The sequence below is a fragment of the Xiphophorus hellerii genome, chromosome 1, assembly GCF_003331165.1.
Source record: "Xiphophorus hellerii strain 12219 chromosome 1, Xiphophorus_hellerii-4.1, whole genome shotgun sequence".
NCBI lineage: Eukaryota > Metazoa > Chordata > Actinopteri > Cyprinodontiformes > Poeciliidae > Xiphophorus > Xiphophorus hellerii.
The window spans coordinates 4,411,407-4,432,951 of NC_045672.1; the positions used below are offsets into that span (position 1 = coordinate 4,411,407).

At 39.9% G+C, this 21,545-nt stretch overlaps 1 protein-coding gene across 3 annotated transcripts in view; it reads right to left on the reverse strand.

Moving 5' to 3' along the window:
• Positions 1-21,545, reverse strand: part of lamb2l (laminin, beta 2-like) — a 93,216-nt gene that overhangs the window by 51,380 nt on the left and 20,291 nt on the right. For all 3 annotated transcript variants that reach the window (XM_032569017.1, XM_032569009.1, XM_032569026.1), the window contains 21 exons: positions 20,542-20,711; positions 16,497-16,632; positions 16,277-16,350; positions 15,629-15,817; positions 15,034-15,097; positions 14,072-14,274; positions 12,383-12,503; positions 11,167-11,355; positions 9,528-9,707; positions 9,317-9,429; positions 8,026-8,105; positions 7,717-7,873; positions 6,278-6,418; positions 5,943-6,104; positions 5,394-5,515; positions 3,783-3,903; positions 2,960-3,152; positions 2,723-2,866; positions 1,501-1,732; positions 1,240-1,403; positions 328-552 (listed from right to left, as the gene is read on the reverse strand). In XM_032569017.1, coding sequence (XP_032424908.1) covers positions 328-552; positions 1,240-1,403; positions 1,501-1,732; positions 2,723-2,866; positions 2,960-3,152; positions 3,783-3,903; positions 5,394-5,515; positions 5,943-6,104; positions 6,278-6,418; positions 7,717-7,873; positions 8,026-8,105; positions 9,317-9,429; positions 9,528-9,707; positions 11,167-11,355; positions 12,383-12,503; positions 14,072-14,274; positions 15,034-15,097; positions 15,629-15,817; positions 16,277-16,350; positions 16,497-16,632; positions 20,542-20,711 — 3,180 coding nt within the window. The remainder of the gene's footprint in view (positions 1-327; positions 553-1,239; positions 1,404-1,500; positions 1,733-2,722; positions 2,867-2,959; positions 3,153-3,782; positions 3,904-5,393; positions 5,516-5,942; positions 6,105-6,277; positions 6,419-7,716; positions 7,874-8,025; positions 8,106-9,316; positions 9,430-9,527; positions 9,708-11,166; positions 11,356-12,382; positions 12,504-14,071; positions 14,275-15,033; positions 15,098-15,628; positions 15,818-16,276; positions 16,351-16,496; positions 16,633-20,541; positions 20,712-21,545) is intronic.

Consider the following 21,545-nt stretch of genomic DNA (forward strand, 5'->3'; position numbering starts at 1 on the left):
TCTTCTTGCTAAGTTAAGCCTTTGTTGGAGGAGTGGATGTGTGTTTACTTCCATCTACCAGATCATTCTGGATTGTGGTGCTAAGTGCTTTGTTTAAAGGAAATATTGTGTGTATTTCTGCAGATTGCAATAGCAGCTCTGGGAGGAGAAGACAGATCTATTCAAAGATTATCTGTCTGATAGCATCACAAAATAGCGACATATTTAGCAAATATGTAAAAAAAAAAAAAAAAAGAAAGAAAAAAGAGCTTTTCTAAAAATGGCATACTATTTTAAAGAAACAGCATCAATTGTATAATTGTAAAATTATTATTTCTCATCACTCACGTCTGCAGTCCCTGATCAAAGCGTTGCCGAAGTATCCTTCCTCGCACTGGGAACAGGACGGCCCGTCCGTGTGGTACAGGCACCTGAGGCACTGCCCAGTCCTGGGGTCACATGACTCCGGATCCTGGGGGTCGATGTTATCATTGCACTCGCAGCGGAGACACTGTCCACCGGGCTGCTCTGGGTTGCCGTAGTAGCCTGGAGCACACTGATCGCAGCGAGGACCTTGGACAGGAATAGATGGCCATCGTGGGGTGGTTGATATTTAATAAAGCAACATTAAATGTTTTTATATGTGTTTCTATGATATGCAAAGCTAACAGCCAGGCTACCGGGGATATTTCTGCTAAGTTGAAATCATTTTTAACATGAATTCTTTTAACTTCAGACTGCTGTCTACTGCAGGAAAGATACCAACAGCTGACAATGTCACAAAATTCAAATTCAGAAAACCTGAAGATTTTACTTGCCTATCTCAAAAAGAATGTTTTGTCACTTCAAAACTAAAACCCTCAATGTACTTTATTGGTGATTAATGTAACAAATCAACATAAAGCAGAGCAGAAATGGGAAATGGAAGGAAAATGATACATGGTTTAATTACAACTATCAGACCCACAACACACAGGATCCGACTTGGAAATTGAGCCAAAGGAAAATCGGGTCACATGATGTACTCAGCAATTCAAACGCATTAAAGTCAACAGGGCCCTGCAGACCGCTAGCCATTCCCTGTGACTGGGGTCTGTAATGTCATGAGTGAGACAGGAAGGGAAACATGACTGCAAAGTAAAACACATCCGCTTTGGGGAGAATACAAATTGAAATCCTACACTTGAAAAAAAAAAAAAAGCATTGTACTTAGAAAAAACTGAAAGAGTAAAACATGATCATGATAACGTTCCAGCTCACCTGTATAGCCTGGTTTGCAGTAACATATGATCTGATCAGAGGTGTGGTCAGCTTGACAGGAATGGCCATTAAAGTGGTTGGAACCAGGGTTTCCAGGGCAGGGGCAGGGGTGACAGTGATCCCCCGAGCCGAGCACTGGGTTGCCGTAGAAACTTTCCACACAGCTGTGGAGAACGAAGAGAGATATTTATGCATCTGGCAACAGACCTGCAGCCAAGCATCAAAAGGCAATGAGGACGTTTTTAAAAAAATTTTTCCCACCGTTCGCAGAGGTGACCCGCTGTGTTGTCCCTGCAGCCTCTGCACTCTCCTGTCCGGGAGTCACAGAGGTCGGCGTGGCCGTTACACTGACAGGGGCTGCAGCTGGGGAAGCCCCACTGGCCCGGTTGGCAGTCGGAGCACTGGCGCCCGGTGGCTCCCTGCCTGCACGGACACTGACCTGTAACCGGGTCACACTGGTGGTTGAAGGAGCCCTCTGGGTGGCAGTCACAGGCTGAAAAAGAGGGAGGGGCGGTCAGTTATGCCTCTTGTCACTTTAAATCCAAATAAGCTGCTGCTGCTGGCCACGCCCCCAAGTCAACAGTTACACTTGCACCTGAAAACAGCTGCAAACCGATGCACAATTATACACGGTAAATCTTTGAAAAGCAAAAGTGGAGCCTCCTGCACAACCAATGCACAATGCAGCAAGTGGTTTATAGATGGTAAGTCAACAACAAAACATTATTCTTTTCCAGCAGCCATTGTACAGTGTACTTTAACCAGCAGCTGATCAAACGTGATGAAGCTCTTTGGGTGGCTAGGTGACGGGCAGAGTGCAGCTGGGGTATCTAGTTGAGGGACGGTGTCTGCTGATTTGTGACGTTACATCCCAGAGTTTTTTGAACTGCCTTAAATGTCAGACACCAAAAAAAAACATTAATATTGCGAAAAACCAACTGGGTGTTTTTTTTTAAGTGCTTAAGTTGTTTTTTAGTGGTAGAGACCCAAGTGGAAAAAAACAAAATTTGCAAAATGTGAATTTTGCATAATACATCCCATTTAATGTCTTCCTGTTTATCTTCAGTATTTCTGCTTTAAAGTGGACAAACTGTTTCAACAGTGATGGCCTTCTTTTCCAAGAAGTGAAGAGGGATTTTATTTTCAAAACTGCGTCTGTGTTGGTTTCAGAATAAGGGACAAAAATTCAAATTTCTCTTATCCACTTGAGTACTAGTTACTCAAATGGATTATTGTATCCTGTATAATATGTTGAAGTGGATACCAAGGCCTTTCATTCAGACTATATAGCAGTCTGCTTACAGAGAAAATTACAGGAAAAATTATGATTGCTCATGCCAAAGTGCCTTCCTCTCAAAATGTTTCAGAGGATTAAAGATAATAGCCTTCTATACTAACCTATTATAAATAATTACGTCTAATCATCAACCACAATTGAAGGCCTGCAGTTGTTAGTCCTCACAGGTCCCAAGAACAGACGCACCATTGCAGCCGTTCACTCCGAAGCCGTAGGTTCCTGGGGCGCACTGCTCACACCGCCGCCCAATGACGTTAGCTTTACAGCGGCACTGACCTCCGACCTTATCGCACTCGCCGCTGATGGAACCCTGAGGGTCGCACTGACAGGCTGCATGCAACAGACAATAAATGCATTTATGCTCTGCTTTGGATCTGCATCTGCTCAGTCTATGTCCGCCGTGCGGTTAGTGTGTCTGCTTACGCAGGGCCCCATCGTGAATGTTGGCTGAGATGCCGCAGATGAGTTTGGTGCACATCTCAGCCAGCGTTGGCATCGGCGTGATCATAAAGGAATCCAGGCACATGTAGCGGACCATGTCCTTCCGGTGCTGCTCTGTGTCCGGGTCGCTGCCGTGGAAACCAGGAAGCTCGGTGTACTTGGGGATCAAAACCAGCTAAATGGGGAAATGAAAACAGCAGAGTTTACAGAATTACAAGGATCCTGGGAATAGAAGGATGATTCAACAATCTAACCATTAGCAGCAAATTCAAGCTTTTTTCCTCTTAAATACTAAGTTGGACAAAGTGTTTCTGAATGATCTCGTTACGAAAAATAATTTCTTGTGATACAGCACACTTTTTTATATTTAAGTATGCAAAAAACGCATAACTTAATTGAAATAAACTTTTAAAGAAAAGAGATTCATGATAACAGACATTACAAAAGAAATTCACCCAGGAAACATCTCGACTAAAAATGGTAACCCAAACTCACTTTTTAAGAAATGATTACTGAAAGTGAAAACTTAAAATTCCAAATCACCTTAACTTCTGAATTTGCATATTTCTACCACTAGGGGGAGATCAATATGCATGTGACCAGTATGCAACTGCACCTGTTGCCCCTGCTCCTGCTATTAGACGCACAAACCTGACTCAACATAAACTTCTTCATAGCATTTTTCTACCAGATACAATAAAAAAAAATTTTTTAAATCTGTATTTAGAGCACCAATAAACCACTTTAAAGCCTGCATGCCTGCCTGTGAGCAATGAGGAGAGCTGGTTTATGGTTTCTTACTTACTGAGTCAATCAAAATGAAAGCGGTAAGGTGTCTGTAACCGACTCCGTGTCGCTGGAACCTGATTGCTACCACGTAGCGATTACTGGGCTCAAAACAAAATGGCCTGGACATCAGGATGTATCTGGAAGAATACAGTACAGTCAGTATTCAGGTAGTTACTAACACTGCAATAGACTCTGAGTAGCTCGAATAGCAACTGATTTACAAGCCATCATTTGTTAATATTTATTTAATTAGGAACGTGAATAATAAAAAGAAATACAGTAAACAACCATATAAGTTCTCACACCTGTCTGACTCACATCTTTAAATATTTTCAACTAGATAAGCCAGACAAAAGCTGGCTTATGAGAGTTTCTGTCTGCACACCTTCTCTTTACAGTCAATGCCGGGGGGCGGGGCAAATGCAAAGTTATGTAAATGAACAGCTTTTGTTAACAATTTAAAGACAAAAAACATGCAGTGAAAATGTGCACAAACTGTCCCAAGAGGTCTGCAGTACCTCTGGAGGAGCTGCAGAGATCCACAGAAGGAGAATCTGTCCACAGCACAATAGTCAGTTTTGTACTTAACAAATCTGGGATTTATGGAAGCGTGTCAAGAGAAAATGTTTAAGAAATTCAATCTGCAGATAGCTGCTTGTAGGGAACACAAAAAACATATGGGAGAGCAGACAATTTGTTTTTGTCTAAATGCAAGTCTGTCAGGTTCACAGAAAGGATCATTACAGCTGACCATTCCACCCTTTTATATCTAAATATTTAGCTTGGAGATAAATATTTATTTAGTAAACAAAATTTTTTAATTATTTAGCTTGCTAACTAAATCATTTGTTTTGAGCTAACAATGTGACTGCTAAACTAAATATTTGGTATGCTAATTAAATATATGGCTTGCTGGCAAAAGTTGAAGCTTAAAGCTAAATATTTAGTTGGTAATCCTAACCCTGCCCTTAGTTTGTAAACTAAATATTTCTAAATATTTAACTGGATATTTGGCTTGCTAATTAAATAACTAAATATCCAGATGGTGGTGAGCTTTTTGAAGAGTTTTAGACATAAAAATTGAACAGAAAAACAAATTAAAAAGGATAAATGAAACTTTTAGTGTTCATGCAAATATTTATCATCAGCTATAAGTAAAACAGGAATTAGCTGGACCGTTTAACACACAAAGAAGAACCACTGGGAGTTGCACTTTTTGATGTTTTAAGAGGTATGAATGTTTTTGGCCCTGCATATCAACATAAAACACCAAACAGAATCAGGCCCCTCTAAAACCCAGGCAAACTCGATGAATCTTGCCCAGAATTGAAAGGTTGCCTATAAATTAAAGCCTTACAGTCAGATTACACCATCTGTTTGTTCTGTAATATTTCCACAATCTGCACCATAGCAAGCAAAGCTGATTCTTACAAATACTCTGCAGTTTGTTTGCCCACCTGTGTCTCTCAGCGCGTACAAGCCTGGGCAGATATAAGTGACAACAGTGATGCAATTTTTTTCCCCCTCCTTGCTATTTCAACAAACATCCAGGCACTCCTCCCTCAGACATACACACACTCAGAGACATTCTGGTCTGCATGCAAACATCCATGACTAGTGTCGGTACCTGTTGCTGTGCAGCAGGGTTTCAGTGTAGAGCTGTTCGGTCGGAAGAAGGTTTCCACATCGGAGACTTGAGGGGAGCTCAGCAGAGGTGATGCTGACTACAGCCTCCCAGTCCTCTGTGGACTGCATCAGGACACAGTGAGACAACACGTTCACTGGGAATGCAGCTGTCACAAGCTGCATTTCCAGTTAACCGTAAAATTGCGCAAATTGAAAACACAAAAATAAATTCGCTTAATGGACACGAGTCACGTGATCAACAGCCAGTTGTTACTACTGGCAGAAACGACAAAGACAACAGGAAGTACTGTAGGTCTATGGCTGACAGATGATAAGCATTAGTGGCGTTGCTGAATTATAAATATATCTCATATGACAGTTAACATCAGTCGCTGCCATGATTTGTAATGACTTGATGAGTGAACAAACTTATTCACACATGATTTTAATGTCATGAAAACACAATTGGAAATTCAACGTTAGCAGAAAATAGACAAAGATTTTGCACATTCGTAATGGAAACGCAGCTACTGTCTACACCTAAACACACCTCAGGCTCGTAGCGAATCATGACTTCGTACTCCATGGCGTATGGGATGTTGTCGATGGTGAACACCAAGCCGGCGCCGTCTTTGACGCGAGCAAACCCGGGACCGGTCCAGGTGGTGATGTGGCTGGGAGTGTGCTCTCTGTGGACCGTCGTGACGTCCGGCTGAGTGGGAAGAAGACATGTCACCCACACAGGAAGCTATAGCTGTCAGACTCACTCTATTATAACAAAGTAGTATTATTTCTCTTCCAATAGATAATTATGCACTCATTTGTGTTTGTCTATCTACTGAGCAAAACCTTCAATAAAGGTTAAAAGGTGAGTCAGAATCCTACTGTCTGCTGAAGCTGCCGGATGCGTCTCAGCGCTGCCTGAGACTGCTGCAGGCTTGAAATGCGCCGGTGTCGCCGATGCCTCCTCGCCTGGTTGCTGAGCTGCTGAATGCAGTCGTCTGCTGCCTGCGGACGGACCTGGCCCTGAGGGCGAGACGGAAAAAATAAGCTCCATGTTAACCTCAGCATGTGGGAGATTTGAGCTCAAACTTGTTTTTATTTATTGAAGCTGAAGTTTCCCAGTTTTTACTAAAGATGTTAGTGAAAACTGAGGAGAAACGTTGTTGCTGTGCTGTCAAATATTTAGTGGTTCTATTAATTTTGAAGATTATATATATATCTGTCCATCAAATAATTCCTATTCAATTTTAGCTTTGTTCTTCTGATACCAAGTTTCAGAATTGTCGTAATTTATTGAATATTCCAATTGTAAGCTATTTTTGTTCCAATAAAGCAGTGATATTTTCTATTGAAAAGTTGTGTAGTTGATCTATTTGGTTTAAATCCATATTGAGCTACAGTGAGTATTTTATTTTATGTAAAACAAATTACGCACTCTGTTATTAGTTCTTATAGATTTTCTTGAAAATTGTAGGTGTAATGAGACAAGTGTATAATTTGTGGAGAGGTGTTTGTTCCCACACTCATGCAGTGGAACGACTTTGGCCATTTTCTTTTCTCTTGTTTTTTTAAACGGTGCCCACTGGGAATGATAAATTGCAAATGTACATCAGTGGTTCAGTAATTCCAAAGATGACTTGTTTTACAATAGTCATGTCAATATCCTCACAGTCTGTTGAAGTTTTGTTTTAACACACTCAAACAATTTGGAGAATTTCTTTCTCTCCACTGCTGCTAGAAATAATGTTGATGAATGTAAGAGAGCTAAAAAAAGGAACATTCAGTCTGATTTAATGTCAGGCAGGTTATGGATTGCATTTTCAGTAATATCTAGTTCCAACTGTATCTGCTGCATGCCTCTAAATCTTTACTGAATGTGTTTATTTTCCCTCCAGGAGAAGCCTAACCAGCAGGACATAAAATTGTCACGCTTCACTATGTGCCTCGCACTGTAGCCACTGTAGTCATTGAACTCAGTTCTTCTCACATTCCTGCTGCAGAGATGTTGCAAGTGTGGACTGTCAGAGCTTGCTTCTAGGACTACATGTAGGACACGGACCAAAGAATGATAAAAAAAGACAAAGAAATGTGTAAAAGCAGTTACAGAAGTGAGAAAGGATGAAGAGTGTAACATGAGACTAGATTAGCTACAGGAAAGGGTGATTCTGGTTATCATCTTCTCTCAATTTAAGTTTAGTATCCAAACAGATGGACAGACAAATCTGCTGGTGATCAGATCAGAGTTTTTTTTCTCACAAAGAAAACCTTTTAGTATCCCAGTCACTTTCTAACAGCGACTGTGGTGATGCTGCTGAGCTCACCGGCAGCGAGGGATCAGTGGGCGAGCGCCCGGCAGCCTCTTCAGCCTCGTATTTGTAGTAGTCGAGTGGAGCACAGAAATACCCAGGCTGCACCTCCGAACACCGTCGACCAATGAAATGCCGCCTGCAGTCGCACTGCCCACTATCCATCATGCATCTTATTACAACAGGAAGAGAAAAATGTAAAAAATATTCTGGTTAGTGTAAATTCTGACAACTAAACCTCTATGCACAAGACCATGGGGTTAATATTATAGACACATGCTTTCTAAATTCACATTCAGATTATGTTTTATCCATAAGATCAACCTGTTGTTGAACGCTCCACCGAAGTCGCACTCACAAGGTCTGCAGCCAACCAGGTCATTACTGAGACCCCAGTATTCAGGCTGCAGAGACAGAAAACATTCAGCTTAATCCATGATGCACTGGGTTACATCAGGTATGTGACTATTAGTTGTGTTCCAATGCCTGTTTTTTTTCCCAGAGCGATTATGAGAACAAATACTTCAGTATATGTACTTGCTGATTCCAAGTACTGATACAAAGTTGTTAAAAAGTTGCTAGTTATACTTTACACACAATAACTTTTGAAAACAAATTCATTTTATTTAGAAGAGAATGTCTCCTCTTCTTCTTCTTTTTAAGCCCAAAGTCCCTGTGACTGTTTTAACAAATCATAAATAGACCATACATACAGATTGTTTAGTCTTCAAATGATTTATCGAATTACTTCATTATTTTTTTTGCTACAGTTGAGATTTATGGTCTGAAATTCAGGCCTGGTCGTAGTAGAAAATTTGTGTTAATCTACTTATTACAGTTTAAACAGAAAGAAAGTATAATGCAGAAGTTCATTAGACTAACAAGCACAGTACACTGCAGGCACACGCAGCCCCACCCTGCTTCACCCATATCGATCCCACATCCCAGATGATTTGCATCTGACTCACCCTGAGGTTACAACAAGCGATAAGATGGAGCTGGAAGATGCTAAACAAAAGCTAAAAACGAGAGAAGTTACACTTCTTACTAAAATTATGGACTAAAAATTAAAGCAATAAAAGCTTTTTAAAATAATATGTTGGATTTGCTTCAGACTCTGGCCTGTAATTAATATTAATTACCGTAGTCGGGTCAGATCAGGCCTGGACAAATCTAAACTCTAGTTTTCGCCTCGTTTACCATCCTCTGTCTTTACATTGAAATTTAACTTCTCCCTTCTTCTCCTGTTTTTTTTTTTTTTTTTGGGAGGATCAGCAAATAACTTCTTGGTGTATTATCACCACCCCCTGGTATGAAGTGTGGCTTAGACTTTGAGTTGCACTGCTTGGCCAACCCAGGAGGAAAATCCAGCAGAACAGTGGTACCGGTTTGGAGAATAGGCATCAAGTTTGAGTACTTGATGCTGGTACCGGGACACCACTAGTAATTGTCACTATGGTTACCAAGATATTTAGTTTTGAACACATGTCTGGAAGAGAGACCTTCTCTGCCTCAAGTTGAAGTTGCTATTTTAAGAATGCGACATGGACAGAAGTCAGGTATGAAATATAAATTTTAAAAAATGGCCTGATTTATGACTATTCAGATTACTAACCAGACACTGGTTGCAGTAGCGACCTGTGACGTATCTTTTACAGGAGCAGTCCCCACTGATCTGATCACAAGGAGCATCCATCAGTATGACGCCCCGGGGGTCACAGTTGCAAGCTGATGGCAAAATACACAAACACACACACTCTGAACCCCGGAAAGGAATGTTCATTTCCGTCAAAGCTGCCTGGAGTGGAGATAAAACAGACACATACGTTGGCATCCCAGTGGGTCGCTCTCACTGAGTCCATAATAACCCGCCTTGCAGTCATCGCAGCGCTTGCCCTTCACGTTGTCTTTGCAGCGACACTGTCCTGTGATCATCCCCATTCCCAGGTCGGTGTGGCTGTCACACACACCTCCCTCCAATGATCCAACCGGGTCACAGTCGCAAGCTGGAATTAAAGTTTTCAGATTCAGGTTTATTCACAAATGAACTAAACTTGTTACCCACATAGAGGTAGGCCTGTCACAATAACTTTTGCTGGACAATAAATTGCCCCAGAAGTTATTGCAATAAACAATCATTTTCAGGTGATATAATGTTAATGACATAAAAATGCAAAAAGACATTCTGAAAGATCGATAAACTTTAAACCCTTTTGAACACTGGAACTGGAAGGCATTTTAAATATCCCAAACAAATAAAGAAAAACAATTTCAACAATAAATAAAATGAATTATGAAGTCTCTGTAAAAAAAAAAAAAAGGCCCTTCAAAAAACAGCTTTGGTCTAGTTGAGACCAAAGCAGCAGACTGAAAGCTTCAGTCATGTAGCTTTTGACAGAAAGAGAGAAAAAATAGAAACAATAAATCAAGCAAATGGAAATTATTGAGCTTGTTATCATTTATTATGTGATTAAATGATGTATTGCTTATTGCGACAGGCCTGCATCTAGCACCTACAAAATAAAATTACTAGTGAAAATTAGAAGCTTTGGTAAAAAAAAATATATAAAAACTATAATAAACAGCATTTATTCAAAAATTAATATGTCAATAATACATCTCTTTTGGATGACATCTTTGATCTTATACACGTTACAACTGTTTTCCAGTCGTTAGGTAAGCTGGCCACTTTGCAATTATTCAGGAAAAGATGGGAAAGATATTTGGATGAACATATTTCAAATGAGACTTGATATAGGATGATTGGTAGAATATTTTCTTTATTTCAGTTCCAGGTGGTCCATCATCTCTACTGCTTTAAAACTAGATTGATAAAAGCTAAGGCAGGGTTTGAACTCTATGTGACACCGGCCACATGGGGATCAATACATCTTTCTGTATTTTTGAGACGTTTCTAAAAATATGTTTCAGTCCAGTTGAACTCTGTCTATTTATGTTTACAAGTGGATCCTCGTAATGCCAGTCTCTCCAAACGATGTTCCAATCTAATTGCTTTCTGCCCTCTATTGACTGGGAGAATGTTTTCTGTTAATACAATCATTATTTCTCAGAAAACAACATTTTTACTGAAATGAAAACGGACTCTCCCGCCTGCTGAGGATGTATATGCTTAATTGGAAAAGATCAGAAATGCCGTGAAAGACACAACTCAAACTTTAATACAAACTCCAACATTTTTTCCTCATTTTGAAAACATGGATACTGATAATATTACTTTACTCTTTTTATTTTTGTTATTTTGCATTATTTGTATTTTATTTTATTATCTATTTATTTTGCTGCGTTAGTTGTGTTGTGGTGGAGGGCTGGAGTTTGGGGGAAGACATTTTTTAAAAATGCTTATTAATACCGTTGTAGGTGTTCTTGAATACAGTAAAACACATTGATCAAAAAAGATTGAACTAGAGTTAGTGTCCCAAACATAATTAGATAAAAACGCCTCACCAACACAGACACGAGGGTCCCGGATATCCCTGTTGGGGTCTTGGTAGTAGAACGGTTTGCACATCTCACAGTTGCGTCCCACTGTGTTGTGCAGACAGTTATCACAAACTCCACCGCTGGTGTTGCCCGTCGCCAAATACACCGCCATGTCAAAGTGACACTGGTTTGTGTGGCCGTTGCAGTTACACTCTGCAGAAGAAGGTAAGAAAACATGAAATGAATATTACGTTTCATAAATAAAATAAAGTCTAAATATTTTTTTTGCTGATATGTTTGTGCAGTAAAAGAGAACCTGGTCCTGCAGTGATTTCCAGATGTAACTTTTTTACATACTGATGCTGCCTCACCTGTCATCATGAAAAAATAATATATAATGATAAAATTATTTATATTGCTATTTTCACCCTGTGGTTTGTACTATAAAGTGTCTATTTTTAATTTACCTTAACCAATTCTGATTTTTTTTTTTTTCAAAATTGCTGAATTTTCGCATTTTCCCATTCAAATGCTCAGAAGAGCAGCTGCTGAGGCAGCAGCGAGCTCAGCCTCACCTGGGATTGAGCAACCTCTCGCTAGCCACTCTATGGGAGCATGCTCCTCCTGTCTGAACGTCGCCAATAAAATGGCTAAAAAACATTTAATGTATGAACTGATTTTCCATAATTTATGTTTTTATGTTCTTTCTCTGTTCATCTTTTTGAAGAATGAAGTTGATACCTTTTTGGAATCTCTGATCATATTGTTTCCTATAGCACAGTTAGAATTTTCCTGTATATGCTTGGTCCCATGCAAATTAACTTGCTTGGCCTTCCAGCTTGAAAACATCCAGTCACAGAGGGATGTCATTACAAAACTAAATCAGATGACGGCGTCTGGGTGCTCAGGTCTGTGCTCAACTGTCAGGCTTGCAAATACAAGAATCAAATTTCAACATTTCTCAAAATGAGATGTCAAGAAAGAGGAGAACTGAAGCTGTTTATTCTGTTTCTTGTTTTGTATTCTGTTCTGTCAGCATAAAATAAAGACACGTACAATTTGGAAGACACTCATCCTTTTACACACCGTCCTGTTGGTTGTCTGCAGATCTGTTTTTTGCCAGATGAAAGATGAATTGTATCGACTTAAAAAGCAGATTTAGTCTTCTTTGAAAAACCTCATGATTTACATCGATAAAATCTTAGAAAGTTTGGCTGTTGTCATTTTGAATGGACGGTACCTCTGCATGTGTGTGGGTCCTCTGTCTCCGCTGGTCTCCAAGGTGAGTCATTGTGGAAAACCTTGCAGCGCTCGCAGTTCAGCCCTTCAGTATTGTGCTTGCAAACACAGCGGCCATGGATCTAACCAATCAGAGTACAGGAGAATTATGAGATAAGAACGCTACAACAGGCTGGAGAAACAAGATCAAACGAGACTATTTCATTAAAAACTAGAATAAATATTAGATTTTTTTGTTCCTCTTCTGATTTCAGGTAACAAGACTATTTTTATTTAAATATTTGATTGTAAAAAAGACCACTGGTTGATTTTAAAGTTTTACTGCACAAAATGCATTAAGTGATTTAATCTAAGTAGTATCTACAATAAAATGCTGTAGAACGCCAGATAAAGATACTGGACTGTGTCTTTGTGGCTAAATATGTCTAAATATAAAGTACATTTTACTAAATTAGTGTGTGAATTGATAGGACATCATAGGTAAGCAGTGTGAACGCGTTCAAAAACAGTTGAGATCTCGACCAACATAACCCAACTAATGGGCGACACGGGCAACCACCCAGGGCGGCATCTGGAAAAACAAAGCGTGTTCCGACGTGACAGTGATTTCAAACACACCAGAGCTGGCTTGGAATCAGTAAACACATTAAGCTTTAGGTAAATACTCACCTGTACCTATATATTGAAAAATGTAAACACTATCCCTACTAGCCAGCTCTGTAGAGGAACCAGTCAGTTTAATAGAAACCTACCAATTATGCCATGAATAGTGACATAATCATGCCAGAATAATGTCTAAAGCATGTTGTCAGAGTTCATCTGCAACTTTCTCAGGCACATCTAACCAAGTATTAATAGGAAGGTAACTTATCAGTATAATATTGAACAGATAAATCCATAACTGTGTGGTTCTTTGCTTAACAGTTTGTGTTATTTTCATTAATGCAGCCAGTCCTCCACTTGAACCTCTGCTTTTAAAACTGCAGTACGTAACTTTTATAAAAAATGTTTTTTACATATTTGTTGGTACAGTTACTATGTTGTGATGGTGTGGTATGGAGACAGATAACCTTTAAAAAAAATTTGCTCCTCTGTCTTCTCCCAGTGCTCACTAGAAACAACCAATCAGAGCCAGGAGGAGGATCTTAGCGCCATCAGTCACCCCTCTGTGCAGCACTGCTCAACCCTCTTATCCAAACTCTTCCCTATACTCTTCTACACTACAGCTTCTTCCTGATAGCAGAGCCTGTCATAAATGCTGAAGCTAGCTAGCATAGCTACCGATGGTGACAGATGAACAGTTTTCCTGTAACAGTAAGTTGTTTCTCCGCCATGAATACATTTAGCAATGGGTAGCTACATGAAGTTGACTGACAGAGTCAACTTCATGAGTTGACTCATGAAGTTGACCAACCAATCAGAGGCCTCTTTGCTCTGATTGGTTGTTTTTGGTCGGGAGCGGTGTATTTCTTCAGGTGGCAAAAGTAGATCAGGGAGGAGGAGATTGATCATTTCACAGATTATCCGTCTCATAAATACTGTCAGGACATGGTGACGGTTTTAACAAATATATACAAAACATTCTTTTTTCCAAAAGTTACATACTGCAGCTTTAAGTAGCAGTTGGGTGTTGGCCTCACTTCAACACACACATTGCAGTCTGTGGAAGTGTATTAGTCTGTTAACCCACCATGCCAGTCTCATGGGTGTTTACGCCCGGCACTGGTGCGCACTCTGAAGCGTGTCCGTAGCAAAAGCAGCTTCCTCGGACCACCAGCTCATTAATGGCATAGTAATATTTCTGCAGGACGTCTGAGCGGCGGTCCAGCAGGTCGTCTCCCAGCGTGTTGAGCTTCGTGAAGTTGATGCGCAGGTTGGTGATGCGCAAAAGTTCTGAAGAGAAGAAACCAGATCAAATTAGCCTTAATTAAGAGCTTTTTTAATTAAAAGCAAATTACAGTAGAGACACTTAATAATCAAAACAAAGATTATCTGGAAGGAGGCCAGTACTTTTCATGGCAATGTACAATATGTTGATATGTAACAAAGAGTATTTTTCACACTACTGGACTTTACTCAGTTAATATAATTCATTCCTAGGTGTGATACCTTTCTTTGACTCACTTTTCCTGTGTCTCCATATTAATATGCCTTAGGGGCCAACTTGTTAATGAGTTTCAGGTAAACAGCAGACTACTTGCCTAAGTTTACTTTAACGTGTTTTTTTTGTTTGTTTACGAAAATGTAGTTGCAACATAAAGATAAATAGATGAAGTTGAGTCTCATTCTATATAATGCGGTTTGGCTGGTTAGATTATTTTCTATCAGCGTTCATCCTGCTGATTCATCAACCTGCATGATGGTGGATATTTTCCCTTGTTCAAAGAAGTCAGTGGAATACAGGAAGCATGCTAATAGCAGGTGTTAATGAGAAATATTCTTATCAGGAGGCAAAAACTATTTCACTGTCTGGCCCGAGTTCTCCCCTAGCACGCAGCCTCAGTCTGCAAATGGCTGTTAATAAACAGGTTTTATTAATGAAAATAAAAAGTGACAGGTTTTGTTAATGAGTAAAAATTGATAAAAATGTCAAGGTGACATTATACTCTGATGATGTTGTTATTGTTACATACACATAAAGTCTTCACTGACCTTGAATGTCCAAGCTGTAGGGATCTTCTACTGGAATTGCTGGATCCAGCACTTTAAAAATGACCTTTATTACAGAATAAAATAGTTTAGGGAAAGAAAGTTGGAGAAAGGTATATTACAATCAGAGCTAATATCTACATAAACAACAAAAATATATTAGGCGTTAAAAAAATAAATCAAAAGTCTGATTTGTGAAAATGAAACCCAAAATCTGTCATTAATAGAGGTGGGTACTCGTTACATTTACTCAGCTGCATTTATTTGAGTAACCTTTAGGAAAAAAATTACAGATTTTAATTTCTTTGCAAATTAAAATGCAAATTAAAGTGAATAAAATTGACTTGTGGTCTAAGTATTGCCCGAGGGGTTTATCAGTGCGTCCCTTTCTTAGAGAAACTGAAGTGATGGGGGCTAAAGTGTTTTTCTGTATACAGTGTTGGTTCAGCTGTGTTGTATTAGCTTGTTAGCTAGCTCCCCACATACAATTGTGATGTTTGTCCTGTAAAGGGGCCATAAGTCGGAATTTGCTTTATTTGAGTTTGTGTGATTTTAGTAAAATGAATCAACTCAGAGGGTCCCAAATTTTCCAGTGTACCTCTCCATCTTTAGAGGGCTCGATATCAGAGTAGCGTTCTTCACAGATGATGTCGTTGGTATGGTGCAAGCCGTTGGCGGGGATTCCAGGGAAAGTTCTGGTACAGTTCTTGGCGAAGTAGCGGTAGGGGCGCCATGTGCGGCCAAAATCAGCTGATCGCTCTATGATCAAAGCTGCAGGGCGAAACGTCTGGAGAGGTTCAATGAACACAGAAATTATTACAGCACAAGTCAAAGTCATCAGTGAGTTTTGTATGACACAGCAAATACAAATAGGAATTCAAAGTCATTTGTGTCATGAGAACAACTTGTCTAAGTGATTTGTCTAAAGCTTTTGCTTTATGGTAGATCTGCCAACAGATAGTGAGGTGTACATAACAAACAGGCCCGAGTAAGTACAGTAGATACAGTACACTCAGAGACAGAAAGGTTTAGACTCGGGGTCTCAAACTGCATTCCTCAAGGGACGGTGACCTGTAACCTTCAGATGTCTCTCTGCTTCAGCACACCTTCATTTTGCAGTCCTGAACCACAGCCCTATGTAGCGGTTTGCTTTGATTATAGTCATGAGTTTAACATCATTTCTTTTCACGTAGCTTTGGAAAGATGAAGGTACATTTCAAACCACATCAAATTACAAGGAACGTACCTTAAACTTCATGATGAGATGTGTGAAGTGGAATTCAGCCTCAAGGTTCAGTCTGATGCTGACGTCCTCCTTACCTGCGACAAACACACCAAGATGTGTCATGAACAAATGACAAATCCTTTGGTCTCAGCTGTTGATCCTGACACAGGTACCACGAGACAACAGAGGCAACAAGCAAACTGATCATGTTTGTGTCCATCGTTGAAGAGTAAACACACACCATTGACAGACTTCCAAAAGTTCTCATTCCCATTGATGTCTGTGAGGTAGATCACGTTTTCAATGCGGTGGCTGTTTCTGTGGTGGCGGGGATCATACCGCCGACGGGAGTCACACTCGAAACACTTTTCTGGATCCTGATGAGGCAAACAGCATATTCAGCATAAGAAGAAACCAGGGAAAGGATGGATTTGTGTCAAATGTTATGCGCTTCTCATAACAACCCCAGCCATGACAGTGCATTTTCTTGACCTTTGTATCTAGACTTGAATGAAAGCTGATTTGGGATGAGGATACAGTATTGCTCTTGTGGGGTAAAAAGGGGATTCATTTGAGAAGAGGCCTTGAAGAGGGGCACAGATGGAGCAAACTGGGGCTAAACAGAGAAATGAGGGGAAGTTGGCACAGAGAACCAGTGGAATCCAGGGCAGCGCCTCTTAATTAGGCTGTTGTCAAGGGTGATTAAGCTGGCAACAACAACGTGGCTGTGAAATGGACTCAGCTGAGCCGGGAAAAGGAAGCACAGTCATGGATGTGCACGCATGTCAACTTTTACATGCCTGTGCACATATGAAAGAATAACACCCATCTTATTAATACAATGTTCCTTAGAACCTATCAAAGTCATACAATTTAAAACATCTCACCTGTAAGATCCAACACTTACATTCAAAAATACTACTTTGACTTTGAAATGAAGACATATCAGCCTGATCCTAATTAATCTTGTCTTTCAGGCCCTCTGTATCGCTGATGTTGCCCTAAAGACCCTTCCCAGCTCTCATTTGTCTCCCATTAGTCAAGCCTGGTCAGCTTAACTAAAGGGTTTCGCTTCAACAATGCGCCAGTTAAAGTCTGCAGCTGATTTGACAACACTTTTCTTTGTCGTACTACAACGGTAGTTTGAAACACAAAAAGAAAGTACATCCCACCTTCCTCATTTCTTTTCCATTGTGCCTCAACTCAGGCTATGAAACTGAGACTTTGCCACTGTTTGTCCCTCAGTGATCGTCTCTTTTCTTTGCTTTTTCATTCACGCCCCCCTTCCTCACATTTCTCGTTGAGAAAAAGCAAATAATATGCAGCGGTTACAGCTTAAAGGAGAGATAAGATAGTAGACAACAATCAGCTTACATACCTCCGCTCTATAGAAAACTAGAAAAAAAAGAGCCTGCAATCTGATCCTGGAGAGCAGAAAAACTACCCAGAAGACACGCATCAAACATGAGTGACAGATGATAGCGTGGACATTTGCAAGCTGGATGACAAATGTTTTCTGTGGGACTCTGAAGTGTCTTCAGACATACCAGGCTGTCACAATATCCTGACCCGTACTGTAGTAAGTAAGGGTGTAGAAAGCACAGAGCATCAATTATGTTCACCTGGAAGTTGACAGTGGTTAATATTCCTGCTCTGAGGCAGTGGAAGTGCAGGCACAAACATGCAGGTGTGTGGAAATGCACGGATGTGAGCTGGATGAATGTAAACATGATGGTGAACCCGCCAGGAGGAGTGCAGTGTGTGCAGGATGTTTTAGCAGAGTGTCCCGCTTCAATAAGATGTGGAAAGAAGCTTAACCCAAACATATGCCTCTCTTACTTTTCATTAAATATGTTTGACAGTTTTCTGCTTCCCATTTCAGTTTAATGCTCTACATTAAACTGAATTAGGAGGATACATTAAACCTACTGCTGATGGAGGTGCTGTGGTAGCGAAGGGACAAAGCACAACCCACTTATGGAGGTCTTACTTCTCAACGCAGATGTTACAGGTTTGAGTCCCAGCCTGGTGACCTTTGCCCCATGTCCTCCCCCTCTCTCATTGCCCACTTTCCTGTCTAGCCGTTCTCAAATAAAGGCCAGTAGAACCAATAAAACCTTTTAAAAAAACTTACTGTTAATGAATAGGGCTACCCATTAATGTCCTATAATTTGCATAAGTAAATGAATTTTTCCTTTGTGAACACTGCACCAAAACTGGCTCCAGCCCAGGAGCCCACATCCTTGCAAATCCAGCCCTTGTTACAACGCCTATTTCTTCTTGCTGGAGGAGCGGAAGATGAGGTAGCTTCAGGATTTGAATGAATCTCTTCTGTCTAAACTTGCTAATCAACTAGAGTTTGTTTAAAGTGGACTGAACGGGGTAGTGTGAGCGTACGTACCCTTAGACAATATTGATAAGAGTATTTCACCATGTTTATTTTTCTCCACTGTGCTGCTGCAGGTAGTTTTAATCTCCATAAATACTGGTCATAATCTTTAATATCCTTCTAAATCAGTTCATTTAATTAAATAATTCTCTTTGTCAGAAGTGATATTTTATCTAGCATCCCCTGACTTTTTGAATACATATTCAATCTTACCGTTTTTAATATTTCAGCATACGGATGAAATCTTCAATAACATGTAGGCCACAGCAATAACACGACTCTGCACAGTGAAACCAGCAGCTACACAGTCAGCTTCTCTAAGGGATTAAACTGATAAAGTCACTGGTGAAGTGCAACCAACAAAAATGATCCACTGAAATCTTGCTTTCATTTTGGACTAATAAGCCCAGCAATTAAAGATGTTATAACCTGAAAGAGAAAATGTGACAAAAACAGAGTGTGTGTTTAAAGAGGGTGGAGCTGTTAGTGAGTTAACACCTGGAGGGCCTCACTCATCAAAACTACAAACAAACAGACAGATGAACAATTATAGATGAAGTAGTGGTGAGTGACTGATGGAGGAGCATGAAAAGAGAAAACATGACTGCAGTTTGTCTTTTCCTCCTGACAGGATGGCTCCATATGCACTGGCTTACAAAAGTATTCATACCCCTTGAACTTTTCCATATTCTGTTACCACAAACACAAAAATATATTTTCTTCAAACTTTATGTGAAAGACCAACAGAAAGTGGTATACAATTGCGGAATAGAAAGAAAATTATACATGATTCAAAACATTTTTGCAAACTAAAAAATGAAAGAGTGTGCAAAACTATTCAGCCCCCATTTTCTCTGAAGGCAAACAATTATCTTCAGAAGTTGCCTGATGACGGCTAATGACTAAATAGAATACACTTGTGTGTAATATAATCAAAATGCAAATACACACAACTGTACACCTACCGAGACGAGGCCGTCCACCTAAACTTCCAGGCTGAACAAGCAGAACACTGAGCAGAGAGCCAAGAGGTCCATGGTGACTATGGACCAAACACAGAGATCCACAGCTCAGATGGGGGAATCTGTCCATGGGACAAGTATCAGTCATGCACTGCATAAATGTAGTCTTTATGGAAGAGTGGCAAGAAGAAAGCCATTGTTAAAAGAAAACCATAAGAAGTCCCATTTGCAGTTTTCCAGCAAACATGAGGTCAGACTAGAGCAAAATGTAACTTTTGGCCAAAATGCAAAAAGTTATGTGAGGCAGAGAATTAACACTCTACATAAGTCTGACCACACAATCCTCACTGTCAGATGTGGCGGTGGCTGCATCATGCTCTGTGGTGCTTCTCTTCAGCAGACACAAGGAAGATGGTCAGAGTTATGGGAAGTTGGACGAAGCCAAATTCAAGGCCATGTTAGAAAGAAAACCTGTTGGAGTCTGCTAAAGACTTGAGACTTCTCACACCGCACTTTTCAGTTTTTTGTATGTAAAAAGGTTTTGAATCATGTATAATTTTCTTTCCACCTTCACAATTGTATATCACTTTGTGTTGGTCTTTAACACTAAATTCCAATGGAATATATTGTTGTTTGTGGCTGTAATATGGCAAAATATGGAAAAGTTCAAGGGGTATTTTGCAAGCCACAGTAGTATGGAGTACTGATGAGCTGATAATCAGGTCAAGTTCAGGATTAAAGAAATTCATTTAAACCAGCAGCTCATTCTGACACAGCATGCACAGCAATTATGAGCTAAACTGAAATGATCAAAATTGATCTGATATAATCAAGTGCAATTATCCTGTTTTACTCCCACTTTTTTGCTTGGAGTTTTCCTTCAGGGTATAAATTTTGCTCCACTCTTCCCAGTGAGTGTGCACTCATTTCCTCACCTGCAGGTAGCTGACAATGCAAAACTGCTCCGGTCCGTCCAGACCGCATGTTGAGGTGGCGGTCAGGTTGACAGCTCGTCCAATCAGAAGGTTTCCGGTTGCAGGGTAACAGCTTCCGTCAGTGCAGCCGTGAGGGATCGACGGAAGCTCCTGTCCAAATGCATTCAGAGCTGCAGACACACACACACACCCACACACACAATAGAACACAACGGCTTGTAATCATTCTACCATTATAAGATTCTTCCATTTATTAATATAAAATTGAACACCACAAGAAAATACAATCAATCGGCTAACTTGTTTCTAAAATGGTTTATAAGTAATGCTTTCTACACAAGTTCTGCACATTTCAGATCAAAGTTATATGATAAGCAAATAGAGATTAAACTCCTCTTTACAGCACGTAGAATAAACATGCTGCTTACGCCTTTTTGTCAGGTCATAAACAGATGCTGATTGTGACTTAAAAGGCACAAAAGGGTATTTTACTCTGTCACTAACACGTGTGTTAATTACAAGTGACATATTTGACGGGTAAACATCACTTACTTTCCATATTGTTTGTGTTATATGTGCGTCGAAATAATGTGAAATATTCATGTTTATATGGCACTCGAGGCTTTCCATACTTTTTTCGCGCTCTTCACTTTGATGAATTAGAGATTTAACAAAAATTAACAAAATTGTGTTCACATGACCGACAACGACTTTATGAGTTTGAAGTCGTCTAACCACAACAGTAATTGTCTTATTTTGACCCTGCTTTTACTAGCCACTAGATCTAAAATGAATCTTTGTTTTATCACAATAATGAAGATAGGAAAGGCATCTACTGGAGTTAAGATACTGACTGTTCATAAGTGCACAAGACAACCCCACTTTAAAGAGTCTTTTTTCCAAATAGTCTGAATGATCTCTGTAAAATGTCTCTATTTGTTGGATTTCATTTTGTTTAGAGAACATAATTTTAGTTTTACAGATGTAGTGAGCGCAGCTGTTTT